Genomic DNA, 14,466 nt, shown 5'->3' with positions numbered 1-14,466 from the left:
TGGGAGCTGGAAGGGGGGAGGCACTCAGGTCCAGACAGGATGCTGCTGCTAAAATCATGCTGAAAACCACAGAATGAACATGATCAACATGGTCAGCCTAATGGAAGGTGAATTAGGAGCCACAATGTGTATCAATGTGTGCATGTGGGGTGGGAGTGGGGAGATACAATTGTAAAGTTTTTCTTCATACGAAACATGTGCCAATAACTATACAAATATGCCTATGTTTTACTTTTTAAACTTCATTCTTAGGCTTTTAAAAAGTTTTCATATTATAGGAATATTTACTAGAATATATACGTTAATGGGCAGTAGCATTTAGTCCATTCTTTATTAAACAGTCTCTCTGGAACACTTGGAGGCCACGCACAAGGTGGTCTTGGAATTGATTAAAGGTAGGCTGCCAGCCTGCTGACAGCAGTAGAGGGATGTATGAACGGGGGGGGGGGGGGGGGGGGGGCGGGCAACCTGAGGAGGCCAGGCCATGGGTTCTGAAAATCAGCTGTTTCCATTAATAAGGCACCTGCCAAGGAGAATGTGGATGGGCAAGAGCTCTGGTGGCAGGATCTTGATCTGACTTCTATTAGGATGTAATGACTAGGGGCCCCTGGGTGGTAAAGTGTCTGCCTTTGGCTCAGGTCATGATCTCAGGGTCCTGGGATCCAGCCCTGCATCAGGTTCCCTGCTCAGTGAGGAGGCTGCTCCCTGCTCATGCTCTCTCTCTTGTTCTCTCTCAAATAAATAAAATCTTAAAAAAAAAATGGATGTAAAGACTCATGACCTATTTCTATATAATTCTGATATAGTTGATATATTAGTTAAGGTTGCATTATTTATTAATACGTAAAATTAATTATTAATATTTTAATTACCAAATATCATTTGTTAATGTCAATCTTAAGTTAACGAAGCTAAAACTAGTTAATATGGTTATTAACAGTATTGATATAGCTAACTGATGAAATCAACTTGCATTTTAACGCCAAAGCAACAGCCAACCACTATTATCCACTAACCCCTTAAGTCCCTTTTGGGCTCAGTGCCCTCACCTGGAAAAATGGGAATTCCAGGAACAGTGGACTTATGGGGCAGGTTTTTTGGATGAAATGATATAAATGCCTGATATGGTACAGACTGCCTACGTGGCAAAAATTCTTTGTGGTTGATATTGGACATTTTAAAATGACTTTTTCTTCCTACTACAGGAATGATACATCTGATGTTAAAAATTAGGGAATATATAGGGGCTCCTGGGTGGTTCCATCAGTGAAGCGTCTGCCTTCAGCTTAGGTCACGATCTCGGGGTCCTGGGATCAAGTCCTGCATGGGGCTCCCTGCTCAGTGGGGCATCTGCTTCTCCCTCTCCCTCTGCTGCTCCCCACCACTCCTTCACTCTCTCCCTTTCATAAAATCTTTTTTTTAAGATTTTATTTATTTATTCATGAGAGACACACAGAGAAAGAGTGAGAGAGGGGCAGAGACACAGGCAGAAGGAGTAGCAGGCTCCATGCAGGGAGCCCAACGTAGGATTTGATCCTGAGTCTCCAGGATTACGCCCTGGGCTGAAGGCAGCGCTAAACTGCTGAGCCACCCGGGCTGCCCTCTTTCATAAAATCTTTAAAAATCTTAGGGAATATATAAAGGACACAGGGTTTAGTAGCAGGATATAACAAAATAGCATAATATATTTAAACAATTAGATTTACTCTAACTTTTAAGTTGTTGGCTTTTTTTTTTTACTTTCTTGTGTGATCTTGAGGTTACATAAACACTTTGATGAATACCTTTGTCTCTAAGTGTTTGCACCTGTACGATTAATTTCTAGAATTAGTACTGCAGGGTAAAAAATATGCTTATTTTTATGTTTTTTGATGCTACTGCAGATTACCATTAGGAAGACAGAGTCATATCGCTTTATACCACCCGTGGCAGGGAATGTGGACTCTCTTCCCACCACCTCGTCAACCTCAGATACCATGCACGAGGGGGATAGAGAATAATGTATAAGTTATGCACACCCACAAATGGCTTTCTGGATGTTCCCTTCTATCTATTAAGGGGGAAGCCAGGATGTTTCCAGATTCCTGTGGGACTCTTTGCACAGATATTGCATTATTAGTGTGCTGTTTGACAGTGCTTGAGCACGTGGGGTTCCCTGGCAAAGCTCATCACAATCCTCTTTCTAAGGACATATCTTTGGAATAAAAGTGGCTTGTGGATGAAGTCGGGCCTAGATTTTATTTTATTTTTTTTAAGATTTTATTTATTTATTCATGATAGTCACACACAGAGAGAGAGAGAGGCAGAGACACAGGCAGAGGGAGAAGCAGGCTCCATGCAGGGAGCCCGACGTGGGATTCGATCCCGGGTCTCCAGGATCACGCCCTGGGCCAAAGGCAGGTGCCAAACTGCTGTACCACCCAGGGATCCCTAGATTTTAAAGAGTGTATTGTGGAGTTTTGCAGAATCTTTTAAGACTGAATAAATGTACTTTTCCCCATCTTGGGTTTCTAATGATTTGCTTCTTTTGAAAAAATAAGAAGTCCTATGGACTTATCTAAATGAGACTCAGAATGATGAACCCACTCCACTGCTTTTCATGACGCCAAGCATAGTGAGTTGTTGCATTTGAAAACACTGGATGGAGAGATTTAAAAAAAAAATGCTTAGCCAGCTCTCTGTTCCTTTCTTATGAAAATGCATATTCACTGTAAACCGTTGAACGTGCACCATGAGGGCCGCATGGGATGCTCCCTCCGCGGGCTTGTGGACACCCTGCGAGCCAGTGTTGTCCATTCACAGAGGAAGCACCTTTGAATTTTTATTATTATTTTCGATCCTTCCCTACAGAAGGCAGCTCCAAACTGTCCTCGGTGAGATCACAGCCACTAAACCCTTACCGTGCATCCTGTCTCTCACTATTCACTTCACTGAAATAGAAGACATGCTGTCTGATGCTCATGGGGGTTTACGATAATGTCTAAATGAGGGCCCAGACCTCTTGGACGAGGGATGGAGCTTAAGCCAGTTTGTCTTCCCGGGCTTGTGGGGCCATCATTAGGGACCTTGGTCGGCTTGCCTCAGAAGCCACTTCAAAAGCACATCAGACACCCTACTCTGTACACAGACCTAGGAGCTTCCCAGGAAACTGCAGACAGATGGGGGAAAGGATCAAAGCCAAACAGCAAGAGAACAAACCCGTGAGAGAAGAATGAGGAAGGGAATCTCCTTTATCACCACAGCTAACGGAGTTTAAAAGATTCATAAAGAATTTTTATTTTTATTATTTGTTTTTTTTTAAAGATTTTATTTATTTATTTATTTATTCGAGAGAGAGAGAGAGAGAGAGAGAGAGAGAGGCAGAGACAGAGGGAGAGGGAGAGGGAGAAGCAGGCTCCCTGCAGGGAGCCCAATGTGGGACTTGATCCCAGGACGCCGGGATCATGACCTGAGCTGAAGGCAGATGCTCAACCACTGAGCCACCCATGTGCCCCGGTAAAGAATTTTTAAAGTATACATACTAAATTACCAATTTCAATCCCCCAAATGGTTCCCTTAGCACTCTTGAAATGGACTATATGGGCCAGAAACTCCATGGGAATAATCTAAGCTATTTAAATGATTACACAGGAAAGGAGAGAATCAAAGCTTTTTTTTGGCACAGCGCTTTATGACTTGAAGTTACTAACTAGTAAATAATACTAGCAAACGAGTAAAAGGGATTTAACCTTTTTTTCTTAAAAGACTGACAAGTTAGCAAGTTTTGAAATCTCAATCTTGGCCCTTCTGGATATTGGTTAAAATGAGTCCATCAGCAAGGATTAGTTGAGGCTATCCTCAGTGGGCAGTGTTGGCAGCCAAAGAGAGGCAGAAATACGAGACGTGGTCCTGTCATCAGTCAGAAAGCCAACACGAATCCACTGGGACAATTAGCAAAGCCTCTAAGCCACGAATACATAACTTCAATGACCTACAATCCAACAGCAGATGCTGAGTTCCATGGTATAAAATGTAGCAGTAAGAGAATAAAAGCAAGAGACGTCTGTGAGAGCACCAAAATGACACCATAGGTTTGCATGTGTCTAACTGGTGTCCATTAGCCAGGGCTGCCCTGAACCAAGGCTGGCAGTTTTTAGCTGTTCAGGGCCTATTCAGTTATCCACACCAAAGACGAAACCTCTTTGAAGGTGAAATCTAGAGCAGATGAGAAAGTGGAGACCATCGCATTGAATGGGTGAATAACTCACGGGAAAACAACAAAAGCAATAATAATGAGTGAAATGTTCTTACCGGGAGGAAAAACAGATTTTGTGCACGCAGAATCGCTGCCTGATTACTTAAGGCAGACAGACTCATGTTTGATGTATTGGCAGTTGGAGGAATTGTTTCCTCTGGATCACTCAGGAAAAACTGCAAAGAAAATGTTTTTTCAATGAATTAGTACACAGGAGCTGAAAGAGTTAGCAGGTTGGCGCTAAATTATTAATGGCTATGTTCCTTCTGCACAGTAAGCAGGATTATGTGGGCAATCTGGTGTCTGTATTTCCATTGCTAATAGCTTTATCTTGTCCTGTTTGAAGCTTTGAGAATTTCTATTAAATAAGCAAATAACTACTTATAGTTGTGCTCCACCATTCTAGTGAATTCCAGAACCACACGACTGATAGTAAAGCAAACAGAAAAACACCTCTGTTAAATATTAAATTATAAATGTACAAAGTACAGGGCAGAGGGCTTGGTTAGAATTACCTAAGGTTGACATTGCCTCGCACCCAGACATTCAACCCTACCAAGAAATCAGAGCCTTTGGATTTTTTAAAAAAATGTTTGCAGTGTCTTCCCATCTCGTTTCAAACATTAACTGGGCCCAGGGACTTTTTGATTATAAGAAATTAATTGTGTGGGCAAAATGAAGTAATGAGTGTCAGCACTTGTGTGGATTATTTGTGAGTGCTGGGTGGTTCAGGATCCTGAGGGATCAAATGTTGAGAGGATGAATGCTCTGAGTAAGGACTGTAGGATAGGGGTCCTGATTAAAAAAAAAAAAAAGTAATTCTGTAAAATGAAGATGGTTAGCTCTCATGTCATGGTCACCTACGTCAGCACCCAGAAGGAAAGTGTCAACCAGTTACCAGGTAGAAGAAATCCAGTCTCTCTCTCTCTGTTTCTGTCCCTCTTTCCTGGAGAAGCTGAAGCACAAACTGTTGGGATGACTACAGATCAGCCACTTTTCCATACCAGGGCTGAGGGTCAGGAATTGCTCAGTTAAAGGTAAACCAGAGAATTACTCCGGCCAGGTTCCCTTGGCTGAAAGAAATGCATCTCATCCAAAAAGTAGGTTGTGTTTCCCGTGTAGGGCTAACCATAGGTACCCAAGATCTAAAAGCAAAGCTTTCCTGTATAGCTTCTGTAATTGCTTCAGTTTCTATTGACTTATTTCCTTTGATGGCAGATGTCAAATACCTAAACTAACTGACCGTGGTAGATAAGGCATTTATGTAGTTTACTCTTGGGAACATTCCTCTGGGATTCCAAGAATGATACTGGACACACTGTTTCTACTCAGTGTATCATTGGATAACATGCAGCAAAATACTAATTTAAAGTTCAAGGAAATGCAGATTTCTTTATATACTGCTAAAAAAGTTATCAAAGAATGCCATAAGCCCTGGTCAAATTACAAATGTGCTAATACTTTGGAAAAAAAAAATTACATTGGGGGAAACAATGGAGTAATTGCTTGGCAAACGCTGGGATTCAAATTTTCACAAACATAGATTTGATAAACCCAAGACATAACTGATTTAAATATTACTGAATCAAGAAGTGACAAAATAAGACTGTTTAGCTGGCTAGGCTACTAGTCTTAAGCACCTGGATCTTAGTATTGATAAAAACTTCTGGATTATATCACCACAGAGAAGAAAATAAATGTCTGCTGTACAAAATAGTAGAATATATCCTGTGAAAACTTCAATCTTGCAAGGAGGCTATACAATAAATAAGATTTGATCTGAATTTGAAGAACAATAGAGGGCCTCCATCACCATCCCCAACACTGCTTCCTTAACCCTTTCTGCTCCCTTTTTCTAAGTATTTACTAAAGACTCCCACAATCAAGAAACTCTCCATTGTCTGTGGCATCACTGTGTGATTTGGCTCAATTTCCCTCCTCAGTCTTCTCAAAAGTCATTTAAAACAAACAAACAAACAAACAAACAATGACAACTCAGGTCATCTCCTAATTACAGCCAGTCAAATACCCTGGAGTCACTAGCCTCTTGTCCTTCTGTCTTCAGGCTAAGCTGCTTCAGCCTGGTCTACAGCACGCATTTCTGGCATCCTGGGGGAAGTCCTCTCTGGACCCACTTTCTTATTGTACCACATTGGAAGTAACTGGGAAAATGACCTCTAATACAGCGTACTGCGTATTTTTAGCTTTATCTTCGAATTTTACATTTCCAGGCCAGTTCAAAAGATTTCAGAATTGTGTTTTTCAAATGATATTAAATTGTGAACATTATATTTAATGTTCTGCTAAATGCCTGATGACATCATCGTTTGTCATTTGGTTGGAATTAGAAGTCTGGATGACAACGTCCTAGCTCAGCATGCTCACTCCCTGTCCATACGTCTCATAAAAGTCTCACTATTTATAATATTCTCTGGGAAGTATCTCAGAGGAGAGTGTAAAATGACGGGGAAGTCACGAGATGACATGGGGAAAATGTCAGAAAAAAAAAGGCAGCTTCTCATTGGAGCTTTTCATGCATGATTCTGAAGAGTCAGCTGGGATCTAAAGAGAATCAAACACACGGCTCATCTGCACGTTGGTCCCTCAAAACCTGTATCTGGAAAAAACCTGGATACCTGATTGCTTTTCCCCACTTCTTATTGAGTTGTTTGGGGTCCCATGGGGTGAACACCTGGTGTTTAAAAACATTCTGGTAAAATTGCCATGGTTCATTTCAAATAAAACTGACCTGGACATTTTGTCATTTATGTTCATGTGCAGGGAGATTTAAAGGAGGCAGTTCTCTGAACATACTGTTCCTGGGGACTGCCTCTAGGCTGTGAAATTTCAGGGTTTGAAGCAGTACGAGCAACCAGCAAAGCACTGGAGACCCAGGGTGGAAGGGCCATGTGCCAGCCAGTGGCAGAGGGTGACGCTGGGCAGCCCCAGCCCTCACATCACTGCCCACACATCTCTCCTTTCTGAGGCCAAGACAGGGAGGGCCACTGATACTAGGGAAACATCTAGGAGGGCTGCTTGCCTGAGGCTGGAAACCTTTGGGAAGAACCAAGAGGCTCCCCAGCTGGAGAGGGACTGCGCATCAAGGAAGACAAGAATGTGGAAAACATGCTCCATGAAATAAGTCATACCCGAGGACACAAATATTGGGCCATCCCATGTGCACAGAATCTAGACCAGGCACATTCACAGCAGGTAGAGTGGAGGTTATGGGGTCTGGGGAGCAGGTGTGAGCAGTTATTGTTTCATTGGTACATAGTTTCTGTTCGGGATGATGACAAAGTTCGGAGAAGAGTTGTGGTGGGTGCCCAGCAGTGGGAATGTCCTCAATGCCACTCAGCTGCACCTTGAAAGATGGTTAAAATGATCAATCTTATGTGATGTGTATTTTACCCCAAGGAAAACTAACACACATTAAAAACCGAAAAAGAAAGGAAAGGAGGAGAAGGAAAGCATTGTTGCTTTATCCCAAAGAGAAGACTTAAAAATCACAAGAGCTTTGCAAGAGGACCTGAGTGAGGGCTACAGCTTTCAAAGGAAACATCTTTAGACAGAAAATTAAATTTTCTTCCCAGGGACTTGAGCAAAGCAGGCAGCTCTCGACCCCCAGCCCACACACAAAAAGAGCTGCTTGTCCTATTAAAGTGTGAGTCAAAGGCCTGGATCAGGCTTGCTGGGCTAATGAGTACTAAGACATAGCAAAACCACAGGTTGGGACCGGGGCTCAGCTAGTCTGGAAGTTGTGTTCCCAAAGGAAGCACTGAACAAATTTTAAGAGCTGGGCTGAATTAAACAGAAACCTCTCCAGGAGGGGGATCTGAAGCAGGGTTAGGAGAAAAGGCACAAGATATCACGCCGAGAGCACTTAACGGGGTGGTACAGGTAAAGACTGGAGAGCAGCAGTGTCCCAGCGGAAGGGTCCTCTTGCCCGAAGGGGAGTGGGTGACCCTGGAGGCCCACCTCCCCTGCATGGCACCCACAGGTGCTCAGCCTCTGCATGCTGCATCAGCACCACCTGGTGATGTGCATGACCCAGGTGTGGTCACTGCAGCCTGTGGTGTGGCCCATGACTTGGGACACCCTATGTCTGTCCATGCAATCCCAACATGGGGGGTGGGGATCCGAGTAGCGGAAGGGCATTCCACTGCAAATCTTCGGATGCGAGCAAAAACCGCACCTTGGTGATCAAGTGCTTTCCCTTCTGTGATTAATAAGAAATCATAAGAAACCTTTACAATCAGGGGAAATGATTTCCTTTCTCTACCTAGTGTTGCCTTTCATACGGTTTCATGAGGTTTCTCTGAAATAAATACCAAAGGAGTATCTGCATGGAAAAGACCTGCTAATTTCATGGCGCCAGGTATCAATAAAAATGACGGACAGAAAAAAAAAAAGTCACCTGGCTTCCTCCTTGCCCACAGCCTCTGCTGCAGCAGGAGGTGGCTCGGTGCGTGAAGCAAAGCCTTGTTTCATTTCTCTCCCGAGGGCCATCCATCATACTTCTAATGTGTGTCCCCCAGATTTCTCTACCTCGGTTGGCAATAAATTCCTTTCTTTGTGAGAAAGGAACACAACACTGGGAGATGTATTTCTGGTCCTGAGGATATATTTCTTCTCCAATGGAAACAGTTAATGTAAAAAAAAGTAAATCTGCACCTAAATACCTAAATGCTCAACATCTCAAACATTTACAGACAGTGATGGGCTAAGTATTAGTTACACTAAATATTCTCTATGAAATGCCATTAGATCTGTTTCCCACATAGGTTCCATCTTATAGAAAATTAGGTGATGACTCCTGGTTTTACCAGGACAAGGGCACCCTCCTTCCAGGACTCCTCAAGATGGGCTTCTAGGCAGAGTGAAGCAAATGAGGAAGCTATCCAGCTCTGGCTTCCTGTTGGCATCAGTTTCACCTGAATCTCCACATATTTCAGAAGGATCGGCACGCTCTACAGCCTAAGAGCAGGACAGATGCCAAGAAACATCTGGGGTCTGCTTCAGCTAGCCTCTTCACTACTTCTTAAAACAAACATCTGCCCTCAATTGAGTTCCAGATGACTCATGTCTCCCCTTCCCCACCTCTCCCCCCACTCTCGCAAACTCTTACCCATCTTCTGGAATCCAGCACAGCCAGCCCTGCCCTCCCGCCTTGCCACCACTCCATACATCTCTGTCACTGGCTCCAAGAACTCACCATGAACTCTCAGAGGCAGGTAACAGGCTTTTGGGTACCGAGCATCTAGCAATGTACCAGGCACACATTTATGCTCAATGGATCTTTTTATGCCAAATGAAAGCTATTTGGCAAAAACTAAGTCTTTATTATTTATTATATATGGTCTACCTCCTTGACTTGATCTTCTGCTTCTGGAAGGCAAGGACTGTACATGATACTCAGTAGTTCCAACAACCAGCAAAACATCCAAAATACAAAGTATCTTCATGGCTTATGGTTGATGGAGATTAATGTCAGAATAATAAGGACGCATCGCAACATGATATGTGTCTTTAAAACAGACCGGAGCATGGATTAGCTACGTGTCTATTTTAAAGGATATACACGTAATGGTAATTCGATACAGTGAGAGGCCCCTGGTTAAATATTTACAGACCGCCTGGTTCTGTACTAATCATGATAGTGATGGGAGTGAAAGAAACAAAGACCAGACATTGCTGGGGCGCGTAGTCTCCAGGCAGGATTCCTGGGGCACACAGGCTCTAACACTCCTACAGCTTCCTCAAGGACTTCCTTCCATGTCTTTCCACTGTAATGTTGCCCTTAGTGTAACTTCCCTCCATAACTGTAACCCCCCCCCCCCCCAGGATCTATGTTAGCAATTACTGTCCAAGCATATGGCCACCGATCTACATCTGAAGAGTCTCAAGACTAAGGTTCTACTGGACAGTAGTAAATAACTTTATCTCAGCAGCAGCTAGCCCTGCAAGGTCGTGGCAGTCTTGCTTCCAAATTCCTGAGAGACTTACGCTCTCCCTAAGCCCCAGCAACTAAAAAGTCTAGAACCAGCTATTCCTTATAATCTCAGGGAAGATCTTTCTGCCCATGGCTCCTGTCCCCATCCTATAATAATAAAGAGACCTTTCTGCACAAAAAATGTTTCAAAATGCTTTCTGGACCATTTGCTCCTGGCCCCACATCAGTGTATTCAAATAGTAGCTCATTTTCCAGAGGTGGAAATGGAGCCTGTGGAAATTTAATAAAATCACACAGCTGGAAAAGTGGGAGCTAAGGGTTGAGATGGGGCCTTTTGAACTCCAGAGCAGGCCACCTCTCCCACTGCCCTCTCTGTATCTAGATGGTTCTGTTATCTTTGGTGAGTGCCCCTGCTGACATTCAGTGTCTCCTCTATAAGCCAGCAGGTGGGAGGCTGCTGGAAGCCACTGCCCTCTCTTGGCACAAGGCATCCTTTGCCTTCGAGAAGCTGCTGGTGTAGCAGCTGGATGTGGAATTTAATAGGCAGTAACCAGTGTCACCATGGAGCTATGGCCAACGTTTGAAAATCCCACTGAGTCACGCAGCGGCAGCTACGAAGGCTGTGCTTGGTGGGAGCCCTGACTCACCATGTTGAACACGGCCATGGTCAGAATGATGGCCGTGGTGAGGACGGTGAGGGAGACCCGCGGCCAGGGCCGGTCGGCGATGATGCCCGACGACTTCAACAGCCACAGGAGAGAGGCGGATGCCTTCTTGCTGCATTGCTGGGAGGAGACAGAAGAGGAAATGCATTGCTGGTTTATGTACTCCCCTGGGTTTCTCTGTGATGTTTAAAACCACCAGAAGCATCAGTATTCTTTGCAGAGCAAATAATAGGCTCTGCTCTCCTGTGGGGGACCCATACCAGGTCACAAACCTTATTAAAATTAGGTTGGCATCACTGTTACAAATAAAGAATAAATTAATTACACTTCTTTGATAAATGTAGAACAGTTTGCATGTCCTTTTAGATAGACCTGAAATTATGTTTTAAGAAAAAATTCTCTGGTAAAGGAAAAATATGTCAGTTAATTAAACCACTCTGGGGGATGTGTTGGGTCTCAGATCCCAGTGATGATAAAGCAAAAATTCAGCTGATCCAGGCAAAAAACACATCAACAGGTAGCTCGTCCTAAGAATACAAATGGACCACACAGCAGAGTAATGCCCCAAAGACAATACCTCATTGTTCTGAGGCGTGTGTCCTGGGGGTGGCTTTACCTCATCTCACCCACGAGGGGCTTCTTGCCACTTGGGGAGGCTCTTTTTTCCAAATTTTTAATTGTGTTTAACATAATTTTTAAAAACACATCACACATTTTCTCTCCTTTCCCCATAATCCCTTTCACTATAGGGGAAAGGAGAGAAAATGAGTGGGAAATATCAGAGAGGGGGACAGAACATGAGAGACATCTAACTCTGGGAAACAAACAAGGGGTAGTGGAAGGGGAGGTGGGCGGGGGGTCGGGGTGACTGGATGACAGGCACTGAGGGGGGCACTTGACGGATGAGCACTGGGGGTTATATTATATGTGCCAATCGAACTCCAATTAAAAAAAATATACAAAAAACCCCCACATCACAGAACATTCTCCCTCTTCATTGTTAAGTATGCAGTTCAGTTGTTACCTTCAGTTGTGTTACCTCTATTCACATGGTTGTGTAGTGTATCTGTGACTTCTGGTCTCGCACCACTGGAAAGTCTATACCAATTGAAGAACTCCCCGCCTCCCCTCCCCTTGCCTCTGACAACCACCAATTCGTTCTCTGTCTCTTACTCTGGGTACCTCGTGAATGTGGAGTCACGCAGTATTTGTCTTATTGTGACCAGCTCATCTCACTCAGCATCATCTCCAGATTCATCCATGTTGTCACACGTGAACAGATTTTCACATGAATAATGTGAATTATTCACATGAATAATACTGCATTATGTATAGACCACATTTGATTTAGCCTTTCAACCATGGATGGACACTGTGCTGCTTCTGACTTTGGGCCATGGCGAATAACGTGCCAATGCGCGTGGGTGCTAGAGAAGCTCTTTGGATCCAAGAAGGGACTGAGGTTTTTGCAGAATGGTGGGCAATGTCCCCTCAGCATTTTCAGTGGGCCAGACTCTGCTCTGTGGGATTTCAGTGGATGAGCTCACCTCATCCTGGGGGCCACCTTTTTGGTGAGGGGGCCCCTTTGATATGGACCTGTGTCCAGGTGGTGGGGGAACAGAGACGGGGAGAGTTCTAAGGGGTGGATGACAAACTGCCTGTGCCAGGAGTTACTGTACATATTTACAGATGCTCCTAAGAGGACAAGGGTTACATAAGAGTTCTCTAGGGATCTATATTTTAACCTTCATGTCAAAGGGGTGGCCCGATGGCTACATGATTTCAAAAGTTTTAAAAGAAGGCCAACATACTGTACCTTTCTGACTCATACTACTAAGTTAATAAAATGGTAAATCTGGTGTGACATCCATAAATCTCAAATAGCAAAACCTCAACAGCATGAATAAACAGTTTTATTTCTATACCTCTTTCACATTGTCTCTCTGTTTTAATGGAAGCATTGCGGTATGCCAAACACTGATACAGCAATTAAACTAGTTTTTTTTTTTTTTAAGATTTTATTTATTTACTTAGAGAGAGTGTGAGTGGGGTTGGGGGGTGGTGCACAGAGGCAAAAGGAGAGAGCAAATCCCGAGGAGACCCCATATTGAGCGCACAGCCGGATGTGGGGCTTGATCCCAGCACCCTGAGATCATGACCTGAGGTGAAATCAAGAGATCCTACAACACAGAATGAGAGGTGGTCAGAACAGTAAGAACCAGCCTGTGGCCCAAGATCAAACCCCTACAGCTGAGAGGCTTTCTGCAGGTTAGCTATCCTCCCTGGCTTCTGCTTCCTCATCTCTTAAGATGGGGTAGTTATACCTGGCTCCTTGGTCTTACAAGAGGTTAAAAGCTACATCAGGCACCAGGGGCAGACCTTACAATCCTTAGCTCTTTCTTGTTACATTTATGAAGAAAACATCATACTTCTCAGAGACATTTTAGGGACCAAAAGTCTCTCTCTCTCTTTTTTACATTTTATTTACTTATTCATGAGGGACACACAGAGAGAGGCAGAGACAAAGGCAGAGGGAGAAGCAGGCTCCCTGTGGGGAGCCTGATATGGGACTTGATCCCAGGACCTCAGGATCATGCCCTGAGCCAAAGGCAGACGCTCAACCACTGAGCCACCCAGCGCCCCTAAGGACCAAAAATCTCTTTGCTTCATATCAATATGAACAAAAAACCCCTCATTTCCCCTCCTTTTCACTACAGGCAACCTGCCTTCTCTCTTCATTCCTGTCACCAAGTAGAGGCCAGGTGAAGAGAACTGTCATGAAACATGAAAATTGGTAAGCACTGCTGGTGACAAGGACAAGGAAACAGTGGGTGACACAGATGAGCCCCCTGAGCCACGATGCAGGGGTCGGGGGAGACATTCACAGGAGCAGCAGATGCCAACGATGGGGAGCAGAGAAGAGAAGGAGGATTTGATTAAGGAAAAGGAGACCCCTGATTCTACTGCGGCTCTGAATAAAAAGCACGGCCTGGATCCTGATGTGATAATTTGGTTCAGTGTATTCTATTTTGGGTGAAGTATTCAAGTAAAGTCTCTGAGGGAAAAATAAGTTTGTCAAAATTCGCACCATCCTCATGAAAGGTTATAAATAATCCCATCTCATAGAATATTTTGGCATTTATTGAGCCAAAATCAAGAGTTGGATGCTTAAGTGACTGAGCCACCCAGGCGCCCCAGTGTCCTTTTCAAAAATAAAATCTAGAGAAGTAGAGAGAAGTAGGTGTTTCTATTAAGTGAAGTTTAATAACATGAAACACATTTAGAAAAGCTATAAAACTAACGAGAAGTAGCAAATTTTTAGTATTAGAAAAACAAAACTCATCTTAAAATCTTGTCTGAAAAAACATTTAAGTTTATCACATAAATATGCATTTTTGTGTATTTGCCTGAAGGAACATCTAGTTTGGCATTTTAATTCCCCAAGGACTGTCTTTTTGAATGGCAGCAACAAGCTGCAGGAATAATTACTTGTAACATTTAGTGCTACAGAGACTGCCATGTGTACTTTGATTCTTTAATTGTACTTGAATTTCCGGCAGAAAGGCTTCTTTATTTCCATCAATCATATTTTACAAAATCAACATGTTTCTTCC

General features: G+C 43.6%; 1 protein-coding gene across 1 annotated transcript in view; it reads right to left on the bottom strand.

Moving 5' to 3' along the window:
- The window catches only part of ADCY2 (adenylate cyclase 2), a 386,829-nt gene that overhangs the window by 52,615 nt on the left and 319,748 nt on the right, over window positions 1-14,466 (bottom strand). Inside the window, exons 16-17 of the mRNA XM_026017679.2 lie at window positions 10,835-10,972; window positions 4,291-4,410 (exon numbers count right to left, since the gene is read on the bottom strand). Of these exons, the coding sequence (XP_025873464.2) occupies window positions 4,291-4,410; window positions 10,835-10,972 (258 nt within the window). The remainder of the gene's footprint in view (window positions 1-4,290; window positions 4,411-10,834; window positions 10,973-14,466) is intronic.

This window comes from Vulpes vulpes, chromosome 3 (assembly GCF_048418805.1).
Source record: "Vulpes vulpes isolate BD-2025 chromosome 3, VulVul3, whole genome shotgun sequence".
In the NCBI taxonomy this organism is placed as follows: domain Eukaryota; kingdom Metazoa; phylum Chordata; class Mammalia; order Carnivora; family Canidae; genus Vulpes; species Vulpes vulpes.
This window is presented reverse-complemented; position numbering and strand designations above follow the sequence as displayed.